This window comes from Suricata suricatta, chromosome 2 (assembly GCF_006229205.1).
Source record: "Suricata suricatta isolate VVHF042 chromosome 2, meerkat_22Aug2017_6uvM2_HiC, whole genome shotgun sequence".
Lineage (NCBI taxonomy): Eukaryota > Metazoa > Chordata > Mammalia > Carnivora > Herpestidae > Suricata > Suricata suricatta.
Window position 1 is genome coordinate 81255028 of NC_043701.1, and position 26926 is coordinate 81281953.

The following is a 26926-nucleotide window of genomic DNA, read 5'->3' on the forward strand; positions in this document are numbered from 1 at the left end:
TCTCTGGCTCTGGGAGGTATTTTATTTCCTGACCTGGGATATGATTCTGTGGGTGATGGGTTAACAATATTTTTTAAGTTATACACATATATCTTCATATATTATGTAATGCATGTTTTTATGTTGTGGGTTGAATTGTATCACCCTTCCCCAAAAGAAGATAAAGTAAAACCTTGGATTGCAAGTAACTTGTTCTGTGAGTGTTCTGCAAGATGAACAAACATTCCTAATAAATTTTGACTTGATAAACGAGTGATGTCCTGTAATAGGAGTAGTATGTGATGCTGAATGACACGTGATCACAACTGAGCCGATGGTTCTTGAAATGCACTTTGATATGAGTGTTTTGGGCTACAAGGCATGTTTCTGGAACCAATTATGCTTGCAAAAGCAAGGTTTCCTGCATGTTGAAGTGCTAATCCCCAATACTTCAGCGTGTGATCTTGTTTGGAAATAGGGTTGTTGCAAATGTAGTTAGCTGAGTAGAAGCAGGATGTGCCCTTACCACAGTATGACTGGTGTCCTTATAAGATAGCCATGTGAAAACACAGACACAGACACGAGGTCATGAGAAGATGGAGACAGACATTGGAGTGACACCCCTATAAACCAGGAACGCCAAGGACTGATGGCCATGCCCAGAAGCTGGGAGAGAGGCAGGGACAGAATCTCCCTTAAAGTCCTCAGAAGGGGCCAACCCAGCCCACGCCTCAATTCAGATGTCCAGTCTCAGGACTGTGAATACATGTCCGTTGTTTTAAGCAACCTACTTTGTGGTGCTTTGTTATTACGGCAGTGCTAGGAAAGTAATATATTGTGTTTGCTTTCTTTCTTTTTTTAAAAATGTTTATTTATTTTTGAGAGAGAGAGAACAACTGGGGAAGAGGCAAACAAAGAGAAGTCACAGAAACGGAAGCAGTTTCCAGGCTCTGAGCTGTCAGCACAGAGCCCACCGCGTGACTCAAACTCACGAACCATTGAGATCATGACCTAAGCTGAGTCAGACACTCAGTCAACTAAGCCGCGCAGGTGCCCCCACATTGTATTTTCACATTAAGAATATTTGTTAAGGGCACCCTCCTACACTGTTAGTGGGAATGTAAACTGGTGCAGCCGCACTGGAAAACATTGTGGAGGTTCCTCAGAAAATTAATAGAACTCCCCTATGACCCAGCAATAGCACTTCTAGGGATTTACCCAAGTTATACAGGAGTGCTGGTGCATAGGGGCACATGTACCCCAATGTTCATAACAGCACTTTCAATAATAGCCAAATCATGGAAAGAGCCTAAATGTCCATCACCTGATAAACGGGTCAAGAAGATGTGGTTTATTTATCTATCCATTGCATAATGGAATACTACATGGCAATGAGAAAGAATGAAATCTGACCATTCATAGCAATGTGGATGGAAATCGAGGGTGTTATGCTAGGTGAAATAAGTCAGGCAGGGACAGATACCATATGTTTTCACTTATAAGTGGAACAAATGAAACTTAATAGAGGACTACGGGGGAGGAGAAGGGGAAAAAATAGTTGGGGAGAGGGAGGGAAGCAAACCAGGAGACACTCTTGAATCCTGAGAACAAACTGAGGGCTGATGGGGGTAAGGGAGAAGGGAGGAGGGGTGATGGGGATGGAGGAGGGCACTTGTTGGGATGAGCACTGGGTGTTATATGGAAACCAACTTGACAATAAACTATAGAGAAAAAAAATTCTTGTTCAGAAGAAAAAGAAGGCTCCAGGAATTTATATTTATGGTGTCTAATTTCTTGAATAAATCACAAGATCTAAAATAAAAAAGTACTCAGATCATCCTACATTATATATTCTCTGGAAAAGTTAGTCAAAGGTACAATCCAAATATAAAAGTAAAGATCTCCTATTCAGAAAAGAAAACTATGCAGCACACCTACTCGTACCACCAGGTCAAGGATCAATTGTAAATGTCCAAGTACATTAAAAAATAAAGGATGTGGTTTGTTCCACGTTGGCCTGTAAAATTTTCATCCTGACCCTTTGATTCCTTTCCTTACTGGAAATTCTCCAGTGTCTGAAATGACCCCGCATTTGGCTTCTCGGAAGACATTCTTATTCATTCCATTTCCCTACAGAGCAAAGAAGGGCTGACCTGAAGAGACACCTGACCCAGAGTTTCTCAGGGGTGGAATACTGATGAACCCAGACGGCTCTGTGCAAGACCATCTTTGGTTCGAATTCTGCTTTCTGCAAGTTGGGAATACACACAGCCTCAGAGTTTATAGAACAATGCGCTCTCAGAAACCTCCCTGGGGGTTGATTTTGTACAGGATACTGAACATGTTTGTGAAACTATTGCCTTTCTCAAGCAGGTTCCACGTGACCAGAAAATGCCATAAAAAAGGGGGGGGGGCATAAAGGAGCAATACGTGGAAAACCGATTTTTAAAAAATTAGCAAAATGCAATGTGATTTCTCTGCTACTTTCGAGTTTTCAAATACCAAAAGAGCAACGCACAAAAAGCCATCTTCTAGAAAAACGAGGTAGAATGGTGCAGTAGTAAGAGATTTTGAAGGCAGGCTGTTTGCTTTCAAACCTCCGTTCTATTCCTTCTTAGCTTGATGGAGTTATTAGCCTCTCTAAGTACAAATTTCTTCATCTGTAAAATTAGGATAAAAATTGCACCTATTGCAAAGGGTTGCTAAAAAGATTTGATAAGGCACTATATGGAAAGCAGTTAGCTCAGAACGATGCACGTGGTAAGTGCATATTAAGTATTAGTTGCTGAAATAATAATAGTAATAGTAATAATAATACCTTTCCAGATTTCTACTTGAAGTAGCTATAAAAATTTCCAGTAGAACTGATTATAGAGTAGGCCCGTAGGGGTCATTGCGTTCACCGCATTAAATTAGGCAGAGAAAGAAAATTTCAGGTTCTTAAGTTAACCATTTTAGTACTTAACATTCTCTATCAGAAAAATAAAATTCACTTCAGTTTCCTGGTGTGTTGGAATAATTAGGTTTTGTTAAGTCATTTCTGTGGGGCTTTCCAAGTACTACAAATTTGTATTTCTAACAGCCATTATCAACCCTAAATCAAATATGCCTTGAAGTCACTGTCTTTCTTTCAATGAGTATTTCTATGATACTGCCTTCTACCCCTTTCCAAGCAAAATGGGACCTTCAGGCTAGTTTGGTGGTCACTGTGTTTGTGTATTTGTTTTCCCCAGTTGTAGTCCAAGGGGGCCTTACACTTGGATGGCTCTAGTACCTGCTGTTTTCGGTCTGAGCTGGGCAAGTTCCCAAAGTTTGATTGGACCAAACTTTCACGTTTCCCAGCTTTGGAAGAGAAAGGCCTGATTTTGTGAAATATTCAAAGAAAATGATGATTTTTAAAGCCAACTGCCTGAGCTTTAAAGGTCTCTTTTCAGTGATATTTGCTATTTTGTCGACAAAAGCTATTTAGTTACAGGAATCACGTATTTCTCAGTCCACCTTCGGGTAAGAATGACAACCCAGGGAGGGGCGCTCCAGCTTTCCCGCGGAAATCCTCCTGTCTCTCCCTACCCCACCCCAGCCCCGGTACATTTGCTGGTTGTCCAGGAGATGGCACTGTTGTGTCAAACGCCTGGCTTCCCTGGGGACCAACAAGTTACCCTGGAAAGAATGGATCTCGTAAGGCAATCACAGGTTGAAAGGGAGGCGGCAAAAAAAAAGTCTCGAACCTGGGGAATAATGGCAAAATATGTTTGCCTACTTGTCTTCCTCAATCTCCCTTTCCAGGGGCCAACGTGAACATGAAGACGAACAACCAGGATGAGGAGACGCCTTTGCACACGGCTGCCCACTTCGGCCTCCCGGAGCTGGTGGCCTTCTACGTGGAGCACGGGGCCATCGTGGACAGTGTGAACGCACACATGGAGACCCCTCTGGCCATCGCCACCTACTGGGCCCTCCGCTTTAAGGAGCAGGAGTACAGCAGGGAGCACCACCTCATCTGCCGCATGCTGCTGGACTACAAAGCCGAGGTCAACGCCAGGGACGATGACTTCAAATCTCCGCTGCACAAGGCAGCCTGGAACTGTGACCACGTGCTCATGCACATGATGCTGGAGGCCGGCGCTGAAGCCAACCTCATGGATATCAACGGATGCGCTGCCATTCAGTACGTGCTGAAGGTCACCTCCGTGCGCCCAGCTGCCCAGCCCGAGATCTGCTACCAACTACTGTTGAACCATGGGGCTGCTCGAATATACCCTCCACAGTTCCACAAGGTGAGGTTATGGCCGAAGGTGCCAGAGTCCCCAGAGACTCCAAGGATGGCTTTGTCTCAGCTCACTTTACTGGGAATAATAGTAGCCTTCTCTGGGCACCTGGGTGGCTCAGTCAGTTAAGTGCCTGACTCTTGGTTTTGGGTTAAGTCATGATCTGTGGTTCATGAGTTCAAGCCCCACATTGGGATCCATGCTGATGGTGCAGAGCCTGCTTGTGATTCTCTCTCTCTCTCTCTCTCTCTGCCCCTCTCTTGCTCACTCCGTCTCTCTCAAAATAAATAAACTTTAAAAAAACTTTTTTAAAAACAATAGCCTTCTCATAAGTTTGTTTTGAGAATGCAATGATAATATTTGAGAAGTGTTGGCATAGTGCCAGGGCCATGGTAGCAGTTAAAGAAGTGATGGCTATCACTACTGCTATTGTTACATATTTCTTCATCAGTAGAATCAGTGCTCTGGGCCTGGTTTACCCACAGGGGCTGCTCCAACCAGGAGAGGCGATGTGTGAAACTGTCCAGAGGCTAACGGTTGATTTTCAGTCTGAAACTCACTGTTGGTTGGCTGTGGATGAAACAGGTTTCTGCAAAAGTAACTAGAATGCCATCTCCTCATTCCCCCTTGAGAGCCAGATTAAGGAGAATGGGCCTTCCCATGGAACTTCTGCTCTCCAGTGAGAAGTCTTGCAGATGTGAAGAACGTCCCTTTCTTTTCACAAAGGCCCTCCTCTGAGAGGTGACAGTGAGGAGGGTTAGAGGCAGAGGCTTAGCGATGAGTGCTGGCTGGCTTGGCCATTGACTTGCTGTATGACGTTTGAGCAAGTTCCTTGATCTCTCAGACCTCAATTTCCCCATCTGAAAAATGAAGGTAAAAATATCAGCTTTTCAAAAATGTTTCAGGAATAAGTGGGTCCTCCAGCCCAGTAGTGGTATTCAACAAAATGTTTTTCTTTCATCGTCGTCCTCCTCCCAAAATGCACGCTGGGTTTATTGTGGGAGTCCTTCCTTTCAGCCTAACTTTGGTGGCTCCACCAGCCTGTAAAATAGATGTACAATTATGTGTTCCAAGGACATTATCCAGAGTTAGCATGTTCTTAGTTGTGTTTTGCTTCTCTGAGTTCCTCCAGTTTGGCCATATGCTAAAGAGATTTAGGTTAGAATTGGCTACCCGTTGATGGCTTGTATTATAAACATTTTTGTTGCTACCCAATAGTGTGTGAGCACTGGCCCCCTTCCAAAGGAAAACTAACGAAAAACTATTCAATTTACTATGCAGATGCTTCAAAGTGATTTAGCACAACTACTCCACAGCCCGACTTTCCAAAGAGAGAGTCATCTTTACGACAAGTAAATGACTGACTCATTTATCCAGAAGATAAAGTGATTTGTTCTCTTGTGGATGGGGAATTCAGTTTCCTTATTTATAAGGAACAAGGTCAGAGCTGAAGATGCTGTCTTCCAAATACAAAGCAAATTTGTAGAGGGTGTATTTCACTGAAAGCCAATGTATAAATTACATAAGGGGAAAAAAGAAGAATTATAGGGTCTGCAATTGCTTTCCAGGGTACAAAAGGACATTTGATTTTTTCTCTCTCTCCGCATAATTCAGAAGGAAGTGACACCCCAGGGAGCCAAGATTGGGTTTTCTTGTAGGGCAAGAAAGACATTTTTCTAGGGGAGGGAAAGGTATGTGAGGGTTTGGGAGAGGAAAGGATGATTTCTGCTGTTGAACGATGCTGCAAATGAAGCCCAGAATACAAGCAGGTTTTTTGATCATTAAGTACTTTTCTGCACAGATATATCAACATAAAAGGGCAGAGGTAGTCCAAGAGTTTCTCTGCTGATGTGGCCAAGGGTGGCAAGGAGAGTTATCTTGAATCTGTTTCTTAATCTATGCTTTCAGGGGTCAGATGATGAGGGGAAGTATCTAAAGGTGTCTCTAGTTGCCACCAGCCAGCATGGGAAGAAACTGTCGTCCAATTGTTCTTCCACGAAGAGAGAACAGAGACCCCAGAACAGAAGGTGAAGTGCATTGGGCATCTTCTGGTTTTCCAGGCTGACAGAAGAGCAGAAGCTTCTCCCGCTGGGTCCACAACAGTCCTTTCTCATTTGATGGTCAAGGTTCCTGGGAGTCAGTGTATTGTGATCATTTGGGGTTTGCTGTCTCTTAAGGATCTTTTTCATTGTTGTCTCCTAGTGCAATAATTATTGAGGCCTAAAGACAGTGTATGCAACTGTCTTCATTCTGGAAGAAGCCTGATGTGCCGGTGGAGGGAGCTGGGAGTCTGTCAGGCTCCTCAGAGGAGGGTTTCCTGCCATGAGAACCATCTTCTGTCAGCGGAAAACTTAGTGGTCAGTGTCAGCAAAACCTAATGACAGACAGCAGTGGGAGCTTTGGACTTTGTGCATTGAAAACCTGCAGGTTAAAAACTACTTAATTTTCTTTTGGCCTCATGAAAGGTGGCAAGTTATCTCCCTATGATATATGGAAGTATGCCAGGTGCAAACTGAGGTGCCAGATGTGTGAAGTAGGCTCCTGAACTATGAATGGATAATGTTCTTGTAGCCATAGCTTAGTTGGAACTTTTTCTGAATAGCATTGCCAAAAAAATACAGGACCCTCAGTTAAATCTGAATTTTAGGCATATAATAAGTAGTCTTTAATAGAAACATGTCCAATGCAATATTTGGGATGTGGCTACACTAAAAATTCTTTGTTGTCAATCTGAAATTCAAATGTAACCTGGCAGTCTGTATTATTATCATTTGTTCAATCTGCAAACCCTAGTCGGGAAGTAGGTAATGGGTTGCAAGATGTTGATCATCTGTGATCAAGGTGTTGGCAGGAGAAAGTAAGGACTATCTGGGGACAAATTACCTGTGTTGGGTATGTGAGCATTTTGCCTTTAAATATAACCAGTATGGCTCCCGTGCATGTAGAGTGAGTGCGCCCAGGGAATTAATGGAGAGCAGAGGCCAGTTTTCTGAGTGAACCCGTAAGCCGTGTTACAAGCTTTCTCATGTCTCCATACTTCTATACCTTTTTGTTTTTAGAATTCCAGTGTAAGTATATTTTTGAGTCAAGCCTTGGATTAATTTCAGCTATCGTCTCTGTGCTGGTAACTCTTACATTTAAATCTGTGGTTTGGATTATCAGCTGGTTATCAGTTCACTTCTCACCACGGATCATTCTTTCCGAAAGGATTTGCCTGGAAGGTCTTTAGTGAAGGATGCATACGGAGTCCCACATGGTTGCTATTTTTTTGTTAGCAGCAACATCTTTACATTTAAAAGAGAACGAGTTTGAAGTTTCAACAAAATTCAGCCTAAAGTAATTATGGTAAAGACTGTTTCTTGTTTCAAAATATCTGTGCAATGAGATTTGTGTCCTTAAACTATTAATTTCACTGGCCATTATTTAAGAATTGACATAAGGTCATCGGAATATATATGGAAGAGCACTAAACTCAGATTAAGAAGACCTGAGATTAAGTTCTCATGCTTCCTCTTACTGTGTAACTCTCTGGTTTCAATTTTCTCTTCTCCAAATTGGGGGTGAGGGTGTTGCATAATCTTTAGGGTCTCTTGGGACTCCAACATTCTATGATACTGTGTTAGGAGTTTATAACGAGTGTACAGATTAATTTGTCGGTTTCAGATTCGGTCGATGCCTTTTACCTGGAACTACATATCTGCCAACCTCATCCCAGCTACAGAGAAAAGAGTAGCCTCATTTGCCTCAATTTTCTAAAACCAAGGTGCTGAAAAATTGCTACCCTAACAGCCAGGTACCAAAATGGAAATTCTTCTAGCTACACTTTTTGTAGACACAAAAATAATGACTCTTCAGAGGTCCCTCAGCAATGGTTCTCTGGCTTCAACCCGCCTCTTTACCCCCTTATGGGTTGATGGTACTGGATTGCTCTTTATTTGTTTAGGCATGGCTGAAATGTCCATGGTTGGCAGCTCAGCTTTGGGCACTCTGCCCAGAATATGTATGTGAGTGGTTCCTATGCATTAAGCAAGTATTTATGTTGTGTTCATTTGGAACCAGCCACTTTTAGAGCTTCAATAGATACAGTTAGTCTGTGGCTTATAACTGTCTTCTTAAATATGAGACACCTGAAAGCAGTGGGATGCTGGAACTGCCTCCCTGTGGCTTATGAGAGCTCACAATGTATCAGGAATTGTGCGAGCTGATTGTTAAGTGTAGCCATTATTAAAAATTAAATAAAATAAACCTCAACAAATAAAATATACTAAAAACAAAGATCATAGGTATTTAAAACACATTATTTCCTAATTATTTTCTTTATATTTCTTTAAACATTTTTTAAAGTTTATTTATTTTTAAGAGAGAGACAGAGCACAAGCAAGGGAGGGACAGAGAGAGAGGGAGACACAGAATCAGAAGCAGGCTCCAGGCTCTGAGCTAGCCGTCAGCACAGAGCCCGACGTGGGGCTCGAACCCACGACCGTGAGATCTGACCTGAGCCGAAGTCGGAGGCTTAGCCGACTGAGCCACCCAGGTGCCCATCTTTATATTTCTTAATCATTTTACTCTACTCTTCTTTACTTGATGTTATATGCATCTATTATATTTGTGTGGTGGAAATATGATACAGTGATTTGTTGGGGCGTCTGGGTGGCTCAGTTGGTTAAACCTTCTATGTCAGCTCAGGTCATGATCTCACTTCGTGGATTTGAACCCTGCATTGAGCTCTGTGCTGACAGCTCAGAGCCTGGGGCCTGCTTCGGATTCTGTATCTCCCTCTCTCTCTGCCCCTCCCCTTCTCATGCTCTGTCTCAAATTAAATAAAACATTAAAACAAATTTTTTAAATGATTTGTTACTGCACGTTTCTTACTAACCATACATTCAGTTACTTCATGTTGGTAGCTATGAATAGACTATGAAGGGAGTATTTACACCACAGAAATCAGCAAATGCTACTCACCAGACTTGATTTGTTGCTTTGTTGATGTCTAGACCTAAGAAATTAATGGAGTGAATGTTACTAACACAGATTAAACTTAAATGTGTGGGGGCTCCTGTGGCTCAGTCGGTTAAGCACCTGACTCTTGATTTGGGATCAGCTCATGATCTCAAGGTCATGAGACGGAGCTCTGTGCTATGGGCATGGGTCTGCTTAGGATTTTCTCTCGCACTCTCTCTCTCTGCCTGTCCCCCATGTGTGCACTCTCTCTCAAAACAAATAAACATATATGTAGCACCAAAAAGTGAGGAAATATGATTCCAGTAATCAAAATCATTTATATATTTCAACAAAAAATTACTCCTGTCATTGATGAATTAGTTCCAGTACTGTCTTCATTGTCTTACATTTGTGGAACACTCTTTGGTGTAATAAAAATATCAACATTCTCCTAAGAACTACATGTGTTCTTCAATGGCAGACATAGATTTTGGCTATGAATGCAATTCAGTCTCTACAAAATTAATATAAAATCAGTGAAGACATTCTCTGGGAACCAATTAGCTCTACAGAATTGGAAATAAAGAGTATTGGACATTTTATTATTTATAAATTGTGGGCTGCCCATTATATTGGTAAAAATTTATAATGCCTTATGTACATATAAATATACACAGTTTCCCCCCCCCCCATTAAGTGTCTTGTTGAACATTTTTTTGCATCCATAGACTCAAACCTCTATTTCAATAAAGCTTCCTTATTGCTTCTTGAGGCCCCCTGGTTTGCTGGGGCTGACAGTCCTTTGCTGAGGCCATGCCTCCTGATTTGAAACTGGGCTTCAATAAATTCTTAAAAATCTGTCTTTCCTATAATTCCCACTTTGATGGCCCCACTTCATCTCACCATATGTTGTTGTTCGTGACTCTCATCAGGTCTTGGCCTTTGGAGCTGGGTTTTGATTTGTTATGAGAGAGAAGAACTGCCAACTCCTTTGTCCCATGTGTTTGTAAGGGAAGTTCTGCTAAAATAACCCTCCCCCACCCCAAACCTCTGTCTCCAACCTTTTCGTATTCCACCTAACCTACTGATGAGTTGGGAGGAAGAGCTAAACTTGCTTGATTAACTGTGGGCCTAGAGAATACCTGAATTCTTGGTTCTTCCTTGTGGTAAGCTTCCAGAACACCCTCTTTACATAAGGCAGAGGCCTGTAGTTTAGTGATTCAAATTTAATTTGGGGATGGAGTGTCAGGAAGCTTGATGTGGCCGCATACTTCAACATATTATATGTAATCAGTTTTGTTAATAATAAAAATGACATTCTGATCTCGGATTGTCATCTTCATTTCATTTTTTAATAGGCTCTAAAGTCAGGAGGGAATGTTATTTATGGGTTCTCTAAAACCATATCTGCTATGACACTAGGGTCTTAAAAATGAGAATGGGTCAGCCCTAGTGACAACTGTGTATCGGTCCTCTATCTGTCTCCCACAACCTGATCCCTCCCTATTTTACTCTACCCAACTCTTAGTGAACTGGCTTTCTAATCAGATCTTGTGGTGGTATCTAATCTGTCTCTCTAATCTTCATGGCTTTGGTGATAATTCAGCCTAGACTGATGCCTTTCACGCTGATAAATCCAGTTTTCTTTTGACTTTTGGAGTCACACAGACCTGAGTTTGAATCTTAGCTCTGTCATTGACTACCTAAATGACCTTGAGTTTAAGTGTTCTGTCTTAGATTCTAAATCTGTAAAATGGGTATAAGTATAGGGCTAATCTCATAAAGTTGTTTGAAGACTACACAAGGTAAATATGCAAAGATTTAACAGTCTCTGGCATATAATAAGTCCTCAAAAATGATAACTATAACTTTTTTCCTTCTTCCTCTCTCCTGCCTATTAGGATTCCTCAAACTTTAGACTATGGTCCTCTACCATTTCCATTTATTCCCATTTAGAGCATTATTGAGCCACATGGCTTTAGCCAGCACATCCTTTAATGATGTACAAATCTCCACCTCCATCTTGCCCTTTTCGGTGGAATGCTATCATGCACATTTTTGACTGACACTAAGACATTCATATGTCATTACCTTTTGTCCAGGATCTGACCATTCCCTGATTAGTATACCCTGCCAACTTGTTCATTTCTGTCAGTTGCACTCCCATACGTCCTTGAATTCAGTCTTGAAAGTTGCATTCTTTACTCCCATGTCTGAGTTGTCATTAAGTCCTACTATTCTTTCTCAGAGCGTCAGTTACCATTCATTCTCAGGACAGTGAAGCTAGCTGTGAAGCCACTGGTGCACCCCCATTCAGCCTCACTGTTCTCCACCCTTCGTATTCTTGTTTTCTCCTTTGTGCCTTTGCTCATGATGCTCAAGGGACACTTGATGATCTTTAAGTTAGTCTCTTATTATTTTCTGGCTTACATGGCTCTCTTTTTGAAATATGTTTATCTTTTCTCTTCAACTAGGCTGTAAACTCCTTGAAGACAAAAAACAGGTCATAAACTTCTTGGAATTACTGTCATACTGCTAAACACAGTGTTCAATAAAGGCCTCCTAATGGAATGAATTGATTGAGTACGGCCCTTTCATGTTAAGAAAATGTAATAGCCTCCTATTGCCTGTGAAGTCAATCCCAAGTTCATCAGACTAGCTGTGCAGGTGGACTGTCAGCCGGCGCCATTTTACCTGCTCTTAACATCAGCACTTTCCTGACAGGGGTCCTCCATTTCTCACACTCTCTCTCTGTCTCTTTCTCTCTCTCTCTCTCTCTCTCTCTCTCTCTCACACACACACACACACACACACACACACACTTGACATTAGAATGATAATCTTTCTGTCTCACTTTTGCCCCGGGGCCTCAAGACAATAGGTAATTAACAACCCACACTGAAAACTACAATGCTACATCACTTATGACAAACTTGTAGAAAGAGGTTGGGAAATCCAGTGTTGTGTTTGCCCCACAACAATAGGCTGAGGCTGAACGGGACTGGGAAAGTTGTTTTGGCGCAAAGTCATGTCTCCCTTGCAATGGCAGTGATGGGGGACCTTCTCCTCATGTCATGTCCAGTGAAGAGGACTCCACAGTTTTCTGGAATTTGAAGGGGAAATGGAACCGATGTGTAACTCACGATTAGAAAAGTTAAAAGTGAAAGTCTGTAGCTGGGGCTGCTTGTCTGTTGGCAAAGGAAAGAAAGATCAATAAATTTGGAGTCAAGAGTACTTTTGCTGCAGCTCGCCTACGGACCAGTTGTGGGACACGTTGCAGAACAAGTTGGGTCTCTTTGAAGTGAAAACAGGACACACTTAAAGGACTTTCGGAGACAGGGCCAATTTGCAGAGAGAAGCTGGAGATGTTCAGGTGGGTGCAGAAGCTGTTGGGAAGGGGTGAGGGTTGTAAGGGCAAGATGTGCATTTCATCAGGTTTCCATTTGCTAGGTTAGTGCCTCTTTTTCACTTGCTCCTGAATGTTGAAGGAAGGTGTGACTTCATTAATCTTCCCATCTGTCCTGAGGCTGCCAGTATGTTTGGAACAAAGGTATGAGACTTCACAAAAGCATTTCAGGGCCCTAGGAGCCTAACAGATTAGTAAGTTCTCGATGTCTTTGAGGGAATGAACAAATCATACATGTGCATTGAACAAGTAAAACTGTATGCTTCCTCTACAGGTGATCCAGGCTTGCCACTCTTGTCCCAAAGCAATTGAAGTTGTAGTCAATGCTTATGAACACATCAGGTGGAACGTCAAGTGGAAAAGAGCTATCCCAGATGATGACTTGGAGGTAACGAATCCATTTGCTTTCTGTGGTTTTTACTTTAAAGTAGTTCAAGGTTGCAATGGAAGTACAGAAAATTCTAATTGAAGAACTGGTTTTGAAAATGGTCATAAGACCTACTCAAATACTCATTTGTCCAATGAAGCAAATGGTTATAAAATGCAGGTGTGAGAATAAGAGTAAATAGAGGCATCAAGTATGTAGTGTTTGAGAATATCTTGGGGATTTTTCCATTTAAGGGCAAATTGAACAATTGTTCAGAGATGACAGTTTTACTTTCTCCTCAATAATTGAGATAATTTAATAATAACAGTAATAGTAATAATAATTGATATTGCTCGTATAATATTTTTACCAGAAGGTTAATCTTTCACGTAGAACATTTCATCCACTTTTCAATATTGTGAAGCCTTAAAGTAGGCAGGAGCCATGTCAAAGATGCTTAAAGAGTTCCGCAGAAAGCCATGGACAAAGCTGATTCCCACTCTGCAAATGGACTTTGCTGCCTTTGAAAAGCCGTCCTCCCGCCGAGAGCCTCCTGTTTTTGGTTGTGGCCATTTCAGCCGCCCTGGGGTGTCTCCAACATGTGCGGAGGTGTCAAGAGCAGAGTGCAAGTTCATCAGAGGCCAACGGCCTAGGTGCAGTCTTATTCTGCTACTTTTTAACTCTCTTACCCTTAAAAAGTTAATTAACTTGCCTTCCTGTCATTAATAGAATAAATATCTGAGTGCCACAGAAGGCAGGTCAGGCGCATACAGTAGCATGTAGATTACTTTCACATTGCCCGTTTTGGTATACACTGACTCGGGCAGTTCACATAAGTGTATTTTATCTCATTTCCTGGGGTTGGAATTGTGGCGTAGAGTACCATATCCCCCTTATCTCTCTCCTCTCCTTATGGGCCACCACCTCAGCCCCCATCCCAATTTCATGTTTGATTTGTCTCACTGCGGGAGACCCTAGAAAGCTGCCATTGTGTATAAAGTAGGGACTCACTGCCTCATTGTAGATTTCTACTGAAGTAAACTCCGGGGCTTTTCTGCCTTTAACCTGTCTTGCTTTTTCCTTTGCAGAGATACTGGGATTTTTACCACTCTCTCTTCACTGTGTGCAGTAACTCTCCGAGGACTCTCATGCATTTATCGAGATGTGCCATTCGAAGAACATTGCACAGCAGATGCCACCAAGCAATTCCTTTGCTTTCCCTCCCATTGTCATTGAAGAAGTACTTGCTTTTAGAGCCAGAAGGAATCATTTATTAAGCCTTATGAGACAGAAGTTCCCAGTCCTAGATATTTAAGTGGACTCACCAGGTAGGCACAGTTTGCATAAATAAAATGGTACTTGGGTTGATTACAGCACTTCAGGGATTTCAAAACACTTTACAAACTCCATGTCATTAATCCTAGGGTATTCTGTTGAGGGGAAATAAACAAGAAGTAAAGTTAAGGAATTCGCAAAGACAAGAATGGATCCAGAAAGTATTGAGAGCAGTGATAACTAATGTGTATAGTGATTTTACTTGGTGCCTGATATATTTTTGTACATGAAAAGGATCATCTCAATTGAAATGGGACCCAGGTTTTCTCACAACCAATCTCATTCTCTCCCTTATCAGTAATAAGTTTACATTACTATTGAGTTGGTAAAATCATAGGCTTTTGTGATTGGCCTCTTAATCTCCATGTCTTCCCCCACCCTCCCTCCCGACACCTTTACCACTTAGCAGAGATTACAGTCACTAGTTTTGCAAACTCTGATCCCCACTCTAAGCTCTTTATTTTTTAGTAAAGAGAGCACACAAGCATAGTCAAAACAAGGAGATTTTTAAGTTAAATTAGAAACCAAAAGCAAAGTCCATTTAATAGTCAAAAATGGACAGACATTTCACCCTATGCGTATTGAGCCAGAGACTGGAGAAGCAAAGATGAGTGTAAAGTGGGGACTCCTGCCCTCCAGAATCTCACCACTTAGCAGAGGATCCGGACATACAAGCAGGGAACTGCAGGGTCAACTGTCAGGGGCAAGAGTACAGGTGCAGACTCCGTTTTAGCGCTTGCCTTTCAGAGTCATGTCCAACCCAAAGCGTGGTTTTCCTTCTAAGCATGAATATTGAGAAGAAACTGTGACTTCTAAGCATGAATATTAAGAGAGAAGAAACTGTGAAGACAAGAAAGTTTAGTAAAATGTGTATAAGAAAGTGTGTGACGGGAAGAACTTAAGTTGGTTACTTGGCCTCATTGTGTAGTAGACTGACATTTCAGAGTAGTTTACGGGGGAAGATGAGGAGCCCTTTGCTAGCAACCGCTGGTTACAGAAAGCAAACCGAGAGACTTGGAGAGCCGTAAATGTTTGAGAGACTTAGAAAGATAAGTGTGCCAATCGGGCTTGTTAGTTAGTGGTTTGCAGAAAGTGAAATATGGATGATTAACCTCTGGACCTCAGGGTTTATGAGGACAAGTTTGCTTCACTTTTCTTCTTGCTAATCACTTTTAGATAAGCTCATTGCCTCTTTTTAGAGGTTAGAGAAGAAGCAATTAAGCACAAACAAATCCACTTGCCAGTTGTGAGCAGGTTTCTTTTTTGTGTGTGGTTCTTCATCTTATTTAACTTTAGATGCTTGACTCTGGGTAAAGATGATGTAGCGGCGCCTGGGTGGCTCAGTCAGTTGAATATCCAGCTTTAGCTCAGGTCATGATCCTGTGGTATGTGGGTTCAAGCCCCACGTCAGGTTCTGTGCTGACAGCTCAGAGCCTGGAGCCTGTCTTCAGATTCTGTGTCTCCCTCTCTCTCTGCCCCTCCCCTGCTCACGCTCTCTCTCTCTCTCTCTCTCTCTCTCTCTCTCTAAAATAAATAAAACATTAAAAAATTTTTTTTAAAAAAAGATGATGTCACCGCTTCCACCAGCCTACCACCTAGACTGTGCTTATAGACTGGGATTTTCATACTCCCTGTGCCCTGTAGGAAAAATCATGGGTACATACAATAACCTCTCTGGTGTTCTTCAGTTTTACTCAAATATTTTGAGAGGACTGTTTGGACTAAAACCTACACACTGTGGAATAGGTTGCTGAATTTGTATAAACTAGTCATCTAAAACATGGTCATTCAAAAAATGATTTGCTTGCAGCAGGAGGTGTTGGGGGGAGACGCATGTTGCCCTCACCTTCTAGAATATTCTGACTGAAACATTTGTGATGCACTTTGTCAATAAAACTTACTGCTGAAGACAAGGGGGGAGGATGTTCCTTGCATTAGAAAACACTTCTCAACCTGCTCGCTTGTGCTTAAACATTTTATGTTAACTAGCACATAATACATGCCTACTTGTTTTGAATTGTTTACTCGTACACTTCAAAGTTATTTCTCCTTATCTCTGAACTTTTATTTAGAGGACTTAAATAAAGCCCTTGTTTCCTTTCATCTTTGGGAGTTTATTTACGGATAAGATTTTTTCCAATTGACTAAAGCGATAGATCTCTGAAGAGCTCTACCTGTGTTGTTGCTTTCTTTAACACTTAGAAAGAAAAAGAGGATGAGGAAGTGTGCCTGTAAATGAATAATATTTTCTAAAGAGAGTAACGGGTAAACACAAATAAGAGGCAGGCAGTTGGTGTAGGAACAAGAGTGTTTTAATGATAATAAAAAAAGAAGTCATTCTTTCCTGCCTGTCACCAATTTTCTCCTGCCTGTCACCATCTCTGTCCTCTTGGGCTTTTCATTTGCCTTCATTCTCCCCATTCAAACAACCCTGAGCAACAGCAACAGAGGAAATGATACCACTTTTCTGACTTTCTATAAATAGTCATTTAGTGAGCTGAAAAAACAAAGCTTTTTTGTAAGTCACATGTGAGGAAGGATCTTTAATTTGAGGGAAGACCGCCTACCCAGCTTTCTCCCTTTCTCAGGATCTAGACACATTTCTTAATCACGTAGTGCTACATTGCCACTTGGTCCTTCCATCCCAGACCCAGCGGCTTCTAATAAAAAACACAGCAGTCAAAAACTGATTGTACAGATAAGAAAAGTAACCAACCATGTGCAGTGGGTTATCAATGCTGAGAAAACAGCGGAGCCTTACATTTTTGTTACTCATCTAATTATGAAGAACTCAAGAAGTTTTAACCTGGCACATTTTCAAAACTTAAAAAAAAACGATCCCAATTATTGATTTTCTTTGAAACGCAGACACCATGGTTAGTATCTGGAAGCCATTCATCAGCATTTTCCTTAGGAGTATGAACAGATGCATTACAGGTAGATGTTAAGAATTTTGGCTCTGGTGCCCATCTACCTGAGTTCATTTTCTGATTCCCAACCTTATTTGATCCATTATCTAAGGATAGGCTTCGTGCCTCAGTTTCCTCATTTATAAAATGCAGATAATAATGGGATCATAAAAGTTGTATATGATTGTTTTGAGGTGTTAAGGAGGAAAGTTTTCTTGACTCTCTTAGGGTCTCAGGTTGGGTCCGAAAATTAAACTGACAAAGATTATAGAAGAAGAGCATAAAAGTTTTACAGGACACTGGAACTTTCATAAGGAAATAGGACCTGAAGAAACAGAACTGAGTATTCTTATGTTAAGTTTGATAAGGAGTGGGCAGTTGTATAGAAAACATGCTGGGTCCTGGAGCGTCTGGGTGGCTCTATCGGTTAAACAGCCAACTTCGGCTCAGGTCATGATCTCACAGTTCATGGGTTCAAGCCCTGCGCCGGGCTCTGTGCTGACAGCTCAGAGCTTGGAGCCTGCTTCAGATTCTGTGTCTCCCTTTCTCTCTCTCTCTCTCCCCTTACCTTGCTTGCTCTCTGTCTCTCGCTGTCTCAAAAATAAACATTTTAAAAAAAAAGAAAAGAAAACATGATAGGTCCCTAAGGAGTGTGTCCTCTGGGTACACGGAGGACATCTCCCCTAGGAGAGTTTTATGACCTGTTTCAGAGGAGAAGGTGGAGGGTAGGTCAGAGTGACCTTCTTGCTTCTGTTGTTTTCTCAAACTCTTTCAGCTTAAACAATCGATAAGCCAATGTATCATACTTTTGGGTGGTATGTCCAAAAACCCCATCTGAGGGCTAAATTGTTTATACATTAATGCACATGGAATAGGAAGCATTTTATTATCATTGTCCTGGTTACTTCCATAATCATTATTATTTAGGGAGAGGCTTCTACCAGTAAGGTGATGTATTCTTAGAGTGAAACAAACCATAGCCCAGGTGATACATGGGAGAGTTTTCTCAGGTTGGCAAATATTTCTGGAGCTCCTACGGTGCACTCAGCACTTTGCTCAGAGCTAGAATTAAGGGGGGAAACAAGACAAACCGCGTCCTTGACCTTCCTGGGCTTTTTTTGAGGTGGGGGGACAAAGGTCGAACTAACATGAATTTGGACCATTAGCAAACAAGAGAATTAATTACTTTTGGAAACTGCTCTTCTGTAAATGGGTGTATTGAGGAGGTAGTGACTCCTTTTACTATTTCATGAGGGTTATGGAGCCCCTTGAAATTCATCACGTGGACAGAGAGCAGCTATCTTCATGTTTCCATCTTCAAAGAAGGAAAGAGTAGGAGAGGTTAACTTTGTAGCAGAAGGAACGTAGGTTAGCAATAAGTTTCCTAGATGGGAGGGTTAGTGCACATAGGAGTGAACCAACAGGAAGGTTGAAAGATTTCTTTCAATTATTCTTTCACTTTCAAGAATTTATTCAATATTACTAAAAGTGTCATTCTGTGAAATAAGTGGAAGGAAGAGAGGGGTGTTGATGCCAATTCCCTGCAACATTCACCATCAGTGGCACAATGTTTCTGTTTGTTTTTACTGAAAAGTAGGAAAAAAAAGTATACAGTGTTTTTTTTAAAGTAGGTACTAACTGAGCTATTTTTCTGTCAGCCTGCCATAAAATGGTTGATTAGAATTGACTTTCAAAACTTATATTCTAGTGATAAATTGACTTCTTTCTATTTTTTGATCATACCTCTTACCAAAGCAAAGCAATACACGAAATATGAAAAAGGATTATTCAAGAAACAGTTGCTTTCTTTGCTTTTCTTTCTCTCTCTTTTTTTAGCAACACTAAGTGGATTAGTGTGCTTAAAATTCTTCTTTAGTAATTGGTTTTCTCAGATATAGGTATGCCTCAATGATATTGGATAACAATTATGCAAATATATGCTAATCCAGCCAAAGAAATAAAATAATAATGCCACCTTGTACGTCCTAAATTAAAGACACTGGTAGACTAGTTCTTAGTGCTCATCGAGCGTGAAGAATTGACAAAACATAACTCTCATGGGGAATTTAAGGATATCTTAGATGTAGAAGGTAAGTACCAGGGGCCTCTCAAGGCTCAGGAGCCCAGACACCGTCCACAGTCACAAGAGAAGATGTTTACTCACTACTCCATTCCATACTCAGAGGAAACTAAAAGTCAGTGCTTGGTTGACCAAAAGTGGGGACCGTTGGAGGTTATGATCAACTCGATTCAGAGAATAAGTCATACAAGATGAGCTGCACTTCTAAACATAAACTCTCTCCCTTCTGGATCCTGGCTGGACAACCTCCATGGGCTGCATCAACCGAACTCCCACCTGCCTGGCTTCCTGCTGGGTTCAGTCAATGGTAAGACCCCCAGAAGACTGAAGGGCAAGAGGAGATAGAGACAGGGACACTTCCTGGCTACTTCCCTGCTGAGCCACCTCTTGAAAGTAGCTGAGTTCCTTTCCCAAGGCACAGCTCCTGCGAGGAGCACTTCTCCTGAGCTACTGTTTCCCTTGGATTATAGTAACTGCTTCCTCCACTTGTTCCTTCAGGCCTAAGGGTAGCAGACACTTCCGCCTGTTGTGTGTCCAAGACACGTCATCACTCCTTGCTACCTATGCTTCTATACATTATACCGATGAAATTATCTTCACCCGCCCCTTCTGAGTGCACAATTCATTTCCTCTAGGGATCGTGACATGCACAAGCACAGGGAAGTGACAGGTTAGTGAGGTCTCAGTGGTGGTCCCGATGGTAAGAGCTGTTGGCCTTGAGGGAAGACAGAGGACACTGTGACCAGTGGTCAAGCTAATGGACTTGAGCTGTGACTTGAATAGGGGTGGAGTTTGAGGAATAATTTGAGTAGGAGCAGGAGGCATTAAGGTAAGTCAATAGGATCAGTGAAGGGTTAGGGTTGAAATATATGACGAGTATTCACGGTCACCAATTAGACAACCTTGATGGAAGCAGGCGAAAGCTGTTGTAGAGAGGAGAGGATGGGGTTGGCAGGGCTGGGCAGGATCTGATCATGAAGTATCTTGAACAATGGGGAAGCACCATCTGGGGAACCAAGAGAGTATTATTCTTTTTTTTTTTAATTTTTTTAATGCTTTTTTATTTATTTTTGAGAGACAGAGAGAGACAGCTGGAGCAGGAGAGGGTCAGAGAGAGAGGGAGATACAGAATCTGAAACAGGCTCCAGGCTCTGAGCTAGCTGTCAGCACAGAGCCTGACGTGGGGCTCGAGCCCACGAACCGTGAGATCTGACCTGAGCCGAAGCCGGATGCTTAACCGACTGAGCCACCCAGGCGCCCTGAGAGAGTATTATTCTTAATCATAATTACTCTTTTTCCAACCATGTAACTTTTATGGAAGTAATGACTATGGCACAACGACATAACACGTAGATGGTATTTTATCCACTTTCACGATGCTGGATACAGATAACTGCCTTTACCATCTCCTCTTTTCCCTGCCCGCCCCCAGCACAATTCTGAAGATTTAGATGAAAAAAAAAGTCTAAACGTGGCATTAATGAACCCTTTTCTTCTCACGCAAACCACTCCAATCCTATGGGACGATCTACTCAAGCAAAGAAGCGACTATATAGCCTTTTTTTTTAAATATCAAAAGCTAAAGAATGATTTTTCCCAGTTGCACTGGGATGGGGGTGTGGGGGGTAGGGAAGTCTTCCTTCCAGCACATAAGGGGATGAGGGAACTGAGGCAAAACTTGAAGTTCTGGGACTGCACATAATTCTCCCATGGCAGTGTTCAAGTGATAAACTGTTTACAGAAGTACTGACGTGATGAGGTCCTTCAGGGCCCCCAGAAATCCCAACACTGCTGAAGCCTGAGCAACAATGAAAGACCCCTTAGGATGATCCATTAAGGAAAGCTTAGGCAGCTGCAAATGTTTCTAAGTAACCTTTGGGTAGCTCTGCAATACAGATACGTACAAAGAAACTGCAGCATTTGCTGCAGTGTGGCCCAGGGGGAAAAATATGGATTTGGGAATTCATTAGTTTGGAATTTTAATCTTAATTGTGCCACTCAAGATCTATGCGAATTTGAGTCAGTTTCTTAACCTTGGTGTCAATTTCTTTATTTGGATAGAAAGGATTCGTTATCTGGTTTACAAGGCTCTTTTGGAAACGAAATGAAATGATGCACATACAGCATCTAAAGCAAGGTTCCGTCTGTAGTTAAACCCCAGGAAATGCTCAGGCGCTGTCTGGGGAGGGCATTATATAGCATAGGCCAGAGGACATATAGTTTCTAGGACATTCATGTGCGCAGGCCAGAGAAGAGACTTGTAGTTTTTACTGCATTTTATGTAACACGATGAAGTTCCTATGGGACAAGCTCTCTGTGGCAAACTGTTCCGAGCCCACTTGGTTATGGCTCTCTGCCTGTATAACTTGACCTGAAGGGGACAGTGTAGAACTTTCTCCCTGACATGAATCAGCTGTGGACTACTGGCATCTCTCCCTCCTAAAACATAGCCTTGTGCTCGCTTTGGCAGCACATATACTAAAATTGGAACAATACAGAGAAGATTAGCATGGCCTAAAACACAGCCTTGGACAAAATTCAACCAGAAAGCTCAAGGAAAGCAAAAAGGTATTCTGTGGCAACTTTCATTAATCTTCTGGTTATAGTTTCAGACAAATCTGCTCTGCTCTTCATTGGAAAGAGGTCTGGGAATCAGAAAGAGATCATTAGTTTTTTAGGGGTTTTTTTGTTTGTTTGTTTGTTTTTAGTTTGTTTTGAGAGAGAAGAGAGCACAAGTGGGGTAGGGGCAGAGAGAGGGAGAGAGAATTCCAAGCAGGCTCCACACGGTCTGCACAGAGCCCGATGTGGGACTTGAACTCCTGAACTGTGAGATCATGACCTGAGCAGAGATAAGAGTCAGACGCTTAACCAACTGAGCAACCCAGATGCCCCTGTAATTTTTAAATATTTAATTGGATGAAATTTCACAAATATGTATGCCTGTGCAATCAACATTTTAATGAAAATAGTGAACACATTTATTACCCCAGAATGTTCCTTCCTGTTCTTTCCAGTAAACTCTCACCTCCCATAGACAACACCACACTATTTCTATCACCAGCGGTTCGATTTTCTTCTTGGACTTCCTAAAAATGGAATTATACAACATGTACCCTTTTGTGTCTGATTTCTTTCTCTTTACATAATATTTTGAGATTCATCCATTTTCACATGTATCAGTACTTTGTACCCTTGTATTTCTTATTAGTGTTCCACTGTGTGAATATGCACACAGGATATTTATCCATTCTCCTGCTAATCTTATTTCTACTTTGGAGTAATGATGAGTGTGATGATTACTTTTAGGTATCAACTTGGGTAGACTAATGTGCTCAGATATTTTGTCAAATACTCATCTTGACAGTACCATGAAGGTATTTTTTTTAGCAGTGGTTAACATTTAAATCAGTAGACTTTGAGTTTACTCAAACTCATAATACTCCATATCATAGGATGGGCCTCACCCAATCAGTTGAAGACTTTATCAGAAAAAGACTGATGTCCCCAGTCTTTTTCTGCCTCCAAGCTGCCCTCAGACTCATGGTGAAAACAATGTCTTCTCAGGGTCTCCAGCTTCCCAGCTTGCCCTTCGTATTTCAGATGTGCCAGCCCCTAAAATGATATTAGCCAGTGCCTTAAAATTTCTCTCTCTCAAGTCCTATTGGTTTTGTGTCTCTGGAGAACCCTGACTAATACAGTAGATGAGCCTGCTATAAACATTCTTCTTCAAGTCTCTTTGTGGACACTTTTCCATTTCCCTTGATTAAATATCCAGGGACAGAATTGAAAGGCCAGTCAGAGGCATGTATTCAACTTTATACGCAATGCCAAACAGTGTTCCAAAGTGATGCACATTTTTGCACTTCCATCAGCGATATATAAGAGTTCTGGTTGCTATACAATTCTGTCCACATTTAGTGGTGTCAGTCTTTTTAGCTATTTTGATGGCTGGGTGTTCACACACATCTTTGTAGTTTTAATTCACATTCCCCTCAGGGCTAAAGATGTTAAACAGCTTTCATGTGTTTATTGACTATTCATGCTCTTTGGTGGACTGCCTGTTCAAATATTTTGTAATTTGTTCCTTTTTGAATCTCAACTTCTGGCACTTAATAGTCACTTGATATAAAACTATTGAATGAATAAAATAAAAGAATATTATATCATCTATCACCAGTGATTGTTCTGATATGATTATTAATATCACTAGTTATTTATAAATCTTATAAAGTGCTTGGCATACTGCCAGCCATGTAGGCAGCAGCCGAGCAGACCATTGGGAGCTATTAGACCATCCCTATTTCACAGATAAAGCGATGAAGACCAGAAAAGTTACGTGACTTGACCAAATCACCTAATTACTGTCAAAATTGCTGCTTAGCTCTGGGCTTCTCAAACTGTGTATTCACATTTTGACTTCTTTTTTTTGTTTTGTTTTTGTTAATAGTAGCCTGACCAGTCAAATACTGGATTCACCATTAAGTGTGTTTCTTCATTCATTCTTTTAATTATTATTTGTGGCAGATCTCATATGGCAAATATAATGGTGCTGATCATTTTACATGTTTTAACTCCTAGAATTCACACTACTACCCTATGAGGAAAGTACTCTGAGTTGTATTTTATAGACAAGTAAGCTGCAGCACAGAGAGGTTATGCAATGGCTCAAGATCACATAGCTAATTAAGAGGTATAGTCAGGATTCAAGCTCAATCAGTCCCATACCAATGCCTATGTGTTTTGTTTTGTTTTTAAACCACTCTGCTAGATTGTTTCTTATGACAGGATTATTTTGGGACATGTTGAATTTGAGGGGCTGATGGGACAGCAGGAAGAAGAGGACCAGGAAAGCTCAGACACTTAAGGAGAGAGTTACTGCATGGGGGGCGGGGCTGGGCAGGAGCAGAGTAAGACCGCAGTCAGCAAACTACAGTGCAGACCACACTGGGAGAGGTGTGTTAGGAGTGGTTGGGGAAAGTGCTAAATATATTCAAAGATGGAGACATTTCAGTAGTTTGATTTCAGATCATTCTACAGCAAACCCCATTTTTATGGACCCCACCTTATCCAGAAGAACAGGTCTGTAATGATAATATCTCATGATCTATAACAGTTTGTCCCTAAGATATTCCACAATATCTTGGCTGCTGTTTGCTTTTAGATCTAGTGTAAGACAAGTGGACCTGGCTTGCCAGCCCACGGGACCCAGGAGCTCATGGTCATTCTGATAACTCCTTTTCTGTTTACTGGAAACTCCGGCAGCCCCCTCAGGGGTCTCTGAGGCCAAGCTGACTAATCCCTCTCCTGAAAATGTAGTGTGAGGAGCACGGAGTGAGTCAGTCCCTTTAAGCAGGCAGTCCCCAGAGCTGGTGTTAATCTGCGTTATCTTAGTTCCTACAGGATGAGTAATCGTGCCCAGCCAAAGAGCTAACCCCAGAAAACAGGTGCAGGTTTCTGAAGGAGTCTTTGTGACCATAGTTGGAAGTCAGCTGAAACTCAATCTATATTTACTTCTTGCAACAGAGTATTTTTTGGACCACGGTCTACAGGAGCATTCAGGTTCCCTAAAAATTGATCTCCACTCTGATTATATGGGCATCACAAAAACACCGACAACGTGCCCAGCCTGGACCCAGGGGCCAGCCCAGCTTGCGAGGAGTTGCATAACAGGTCTGAGCTGCAAACTTTCCCCTGACACTCCAGAAAGGCAAAGGCAGGAGGTGGCACAGAGTGACTAAGCCAGACCCTGCCTACTGTGCTGTACACACAGACATGTTTTTGAAGCCCTTTATACACTCAGCAGGGAACACGCTGTTCTCCCTGGGAGCGTGCCAGAAACTTATGAGAGAGTCAGATCAATGCCAAGAATAGACACCAAGGCCTCTCTCCTGCCACAGAAGGGGACATTGTGTGGCGCCGGGTTGCCACCGCCCCTCCTTGCTCCCCTAGTCTTCCAAGCCAAACCCACAGACTGTCCCTGCACTTCTCAACCTGCAGGTTAGTTTTTCAGTGATTACTAGAGGCCATTGTACATCTTGGGTTAACTGTAATCATGCTATCAAAGCCAAATGCTAATATGTTTCTTCTACTTTCATTTGTCTTATATGTCAGAGGCTCAGGCCACGGACCTGGGAGGTAGCACCCTAGGAGAAGAAACCCCCTTCAGTCAGGTACAGGCAGAGTTTGAGTGCTGTCCTCCCAAGTCTGCCCTCTGCTCTGGCTCCAGCAAGGAACACAAAGGTTACTTGAATTCCAGCCAGTAAAGTGAAGTGAAGAGAAAACTTCTCTGAGAGGTACTTGGTGTTTCTCCAACTCTCTTCCAGAGTCTTCCAGATCCTTGGTGTCTCCATCATGGCCCAGCTCTAAAGCCAAATATTTAAAAAATGTTTTCCCCATATAATAATACCTATAAGAATTAAGCATCAATTTTTAGATAAATATTTTAAGTGAGTTCTTCATATATTCCCTATATTTGTATAAGGTATCACTTCCTGTTTGAAAACCATTTGCTTAGTACTGTTGTTTTTAAAATTTGACTGCTTTTCTAGTTTATGAAATTGACACTAACCAAGAAGCATCACATGCTGTCAACTACCTGAAATGTAGGCATTCACCAGTTCATCCTTCCATCCATCCATCCATCCATCCATCCATCCATCCATCCACCCACCCAACTACCCACCAATCCAATATTTTTTGAGTTTAAAGTCTCTACAAGTAACCAACCAGCCTTAATAGCCCTGAAGTTGAGAACCTACAGTAATTAAGAGATGATAAATGTCACATAGATCCTATTGCTTATTAAGCAACTGAAAATAGAAAAGCTCAGGGGAGAATGATCTGTGTGAATGTTAAGGATTCTGCCATGGAGAGATCTCACCACCATATGCAACTGCAAAATATAGAAAGCCAACCCCAGGCAGGATGAGCTCATTCTGGGCTTGGGACCCGCTAATTGGTTTCACATGTAAGTGGATGGAGCCCTCACGGGACCAGATTTCAATATGGGGAGAGAAATGAGATCTTTCACTGAAAGATATGTCTGAGTCAGACCGAGGAACTGTTATGACACTGGGCTGTGGCTATAATCACTGCTAGGGTGAGGATGACACTTTATTTAGGGAGATATTGATGGGTAAAAAGAGCTGAGTTTGAATGCCACTTAGCCATATCCTAAGCATGACCTTGAGCTATTCATTTACATTATTTTTTTCTTCCATTAGTAATTATGGAGCCCTATTATGTGCCAACTATGATGTGAGGTGATGGAGATTTCCCTGCTCTCATAGAGTAACATTATTCTTTTACCTTCACTTTCCTGAGGCAGAACAATACCTACAAGTAGAGTTGTGTGGCGCTCATATACACTGTATGCATGAAAAAACACTAAGTGGGACTTTTCTCATTGTCTCAGAACAGAGAGACGATCATTTGAGGACAAATAGATGATTGTGATTTATTGAGAAACAAATTCATTCTGCTACCCCCTACTCACTCTCTACTCATTAATCTAGGCTTGAGGAAACTACTGAATTGCCCATCTTCAGCCTCAGAAGGAGTTCCATGCCTTTTCTTTCCACTCTTGAGGGGAGCTTTTTAAAAAATAGGCCAATAGGGTATTATAAGAGGATGATTTGTCAG

General features: G+C 41.8%; 1 protein-coding gene and 1 pseudogene across 1 annotated transcript in view; both read left to right on the forward strand.

Moving 5' to 3' along the window:
- Nucleotides 1–14547, forward strand: part of ASB4 (ankyrin repeat and SOCS box containing 4) — a 56074-nt gene extending 41527 nt beyond the window's left edge. Inside the window, exons 3-5 of the mRNA XM_029957209.1 lie at nucleotides 3766–4256; nucleotides 12869–12982; nucleotides 14050–14547. Of these exons, the coding sequence (XP_029813069.1) occupies nucleotides 3766–4256; nucleotides 12869–12982; nucleotides 14050–14238 (794 nt within the window). The 3' untranslated portion in view covers nucleotides 14239–14547. The remainder of the gene's footprint in view (nucleotides 1–3765; nucleotides 4257–12868; nucleotides 12983–14049) is intronic.
- A 7192-nt stretch (nucleotides 14548–21739) lies between these two features.
- On the forward strand, nucleotides 21740–21800 carry LOC115286160 (annotated as a pseudogene).
- The last annotated feature ends 5126 nt before the right edge of the window (nucleotides 21801–26926 follow it).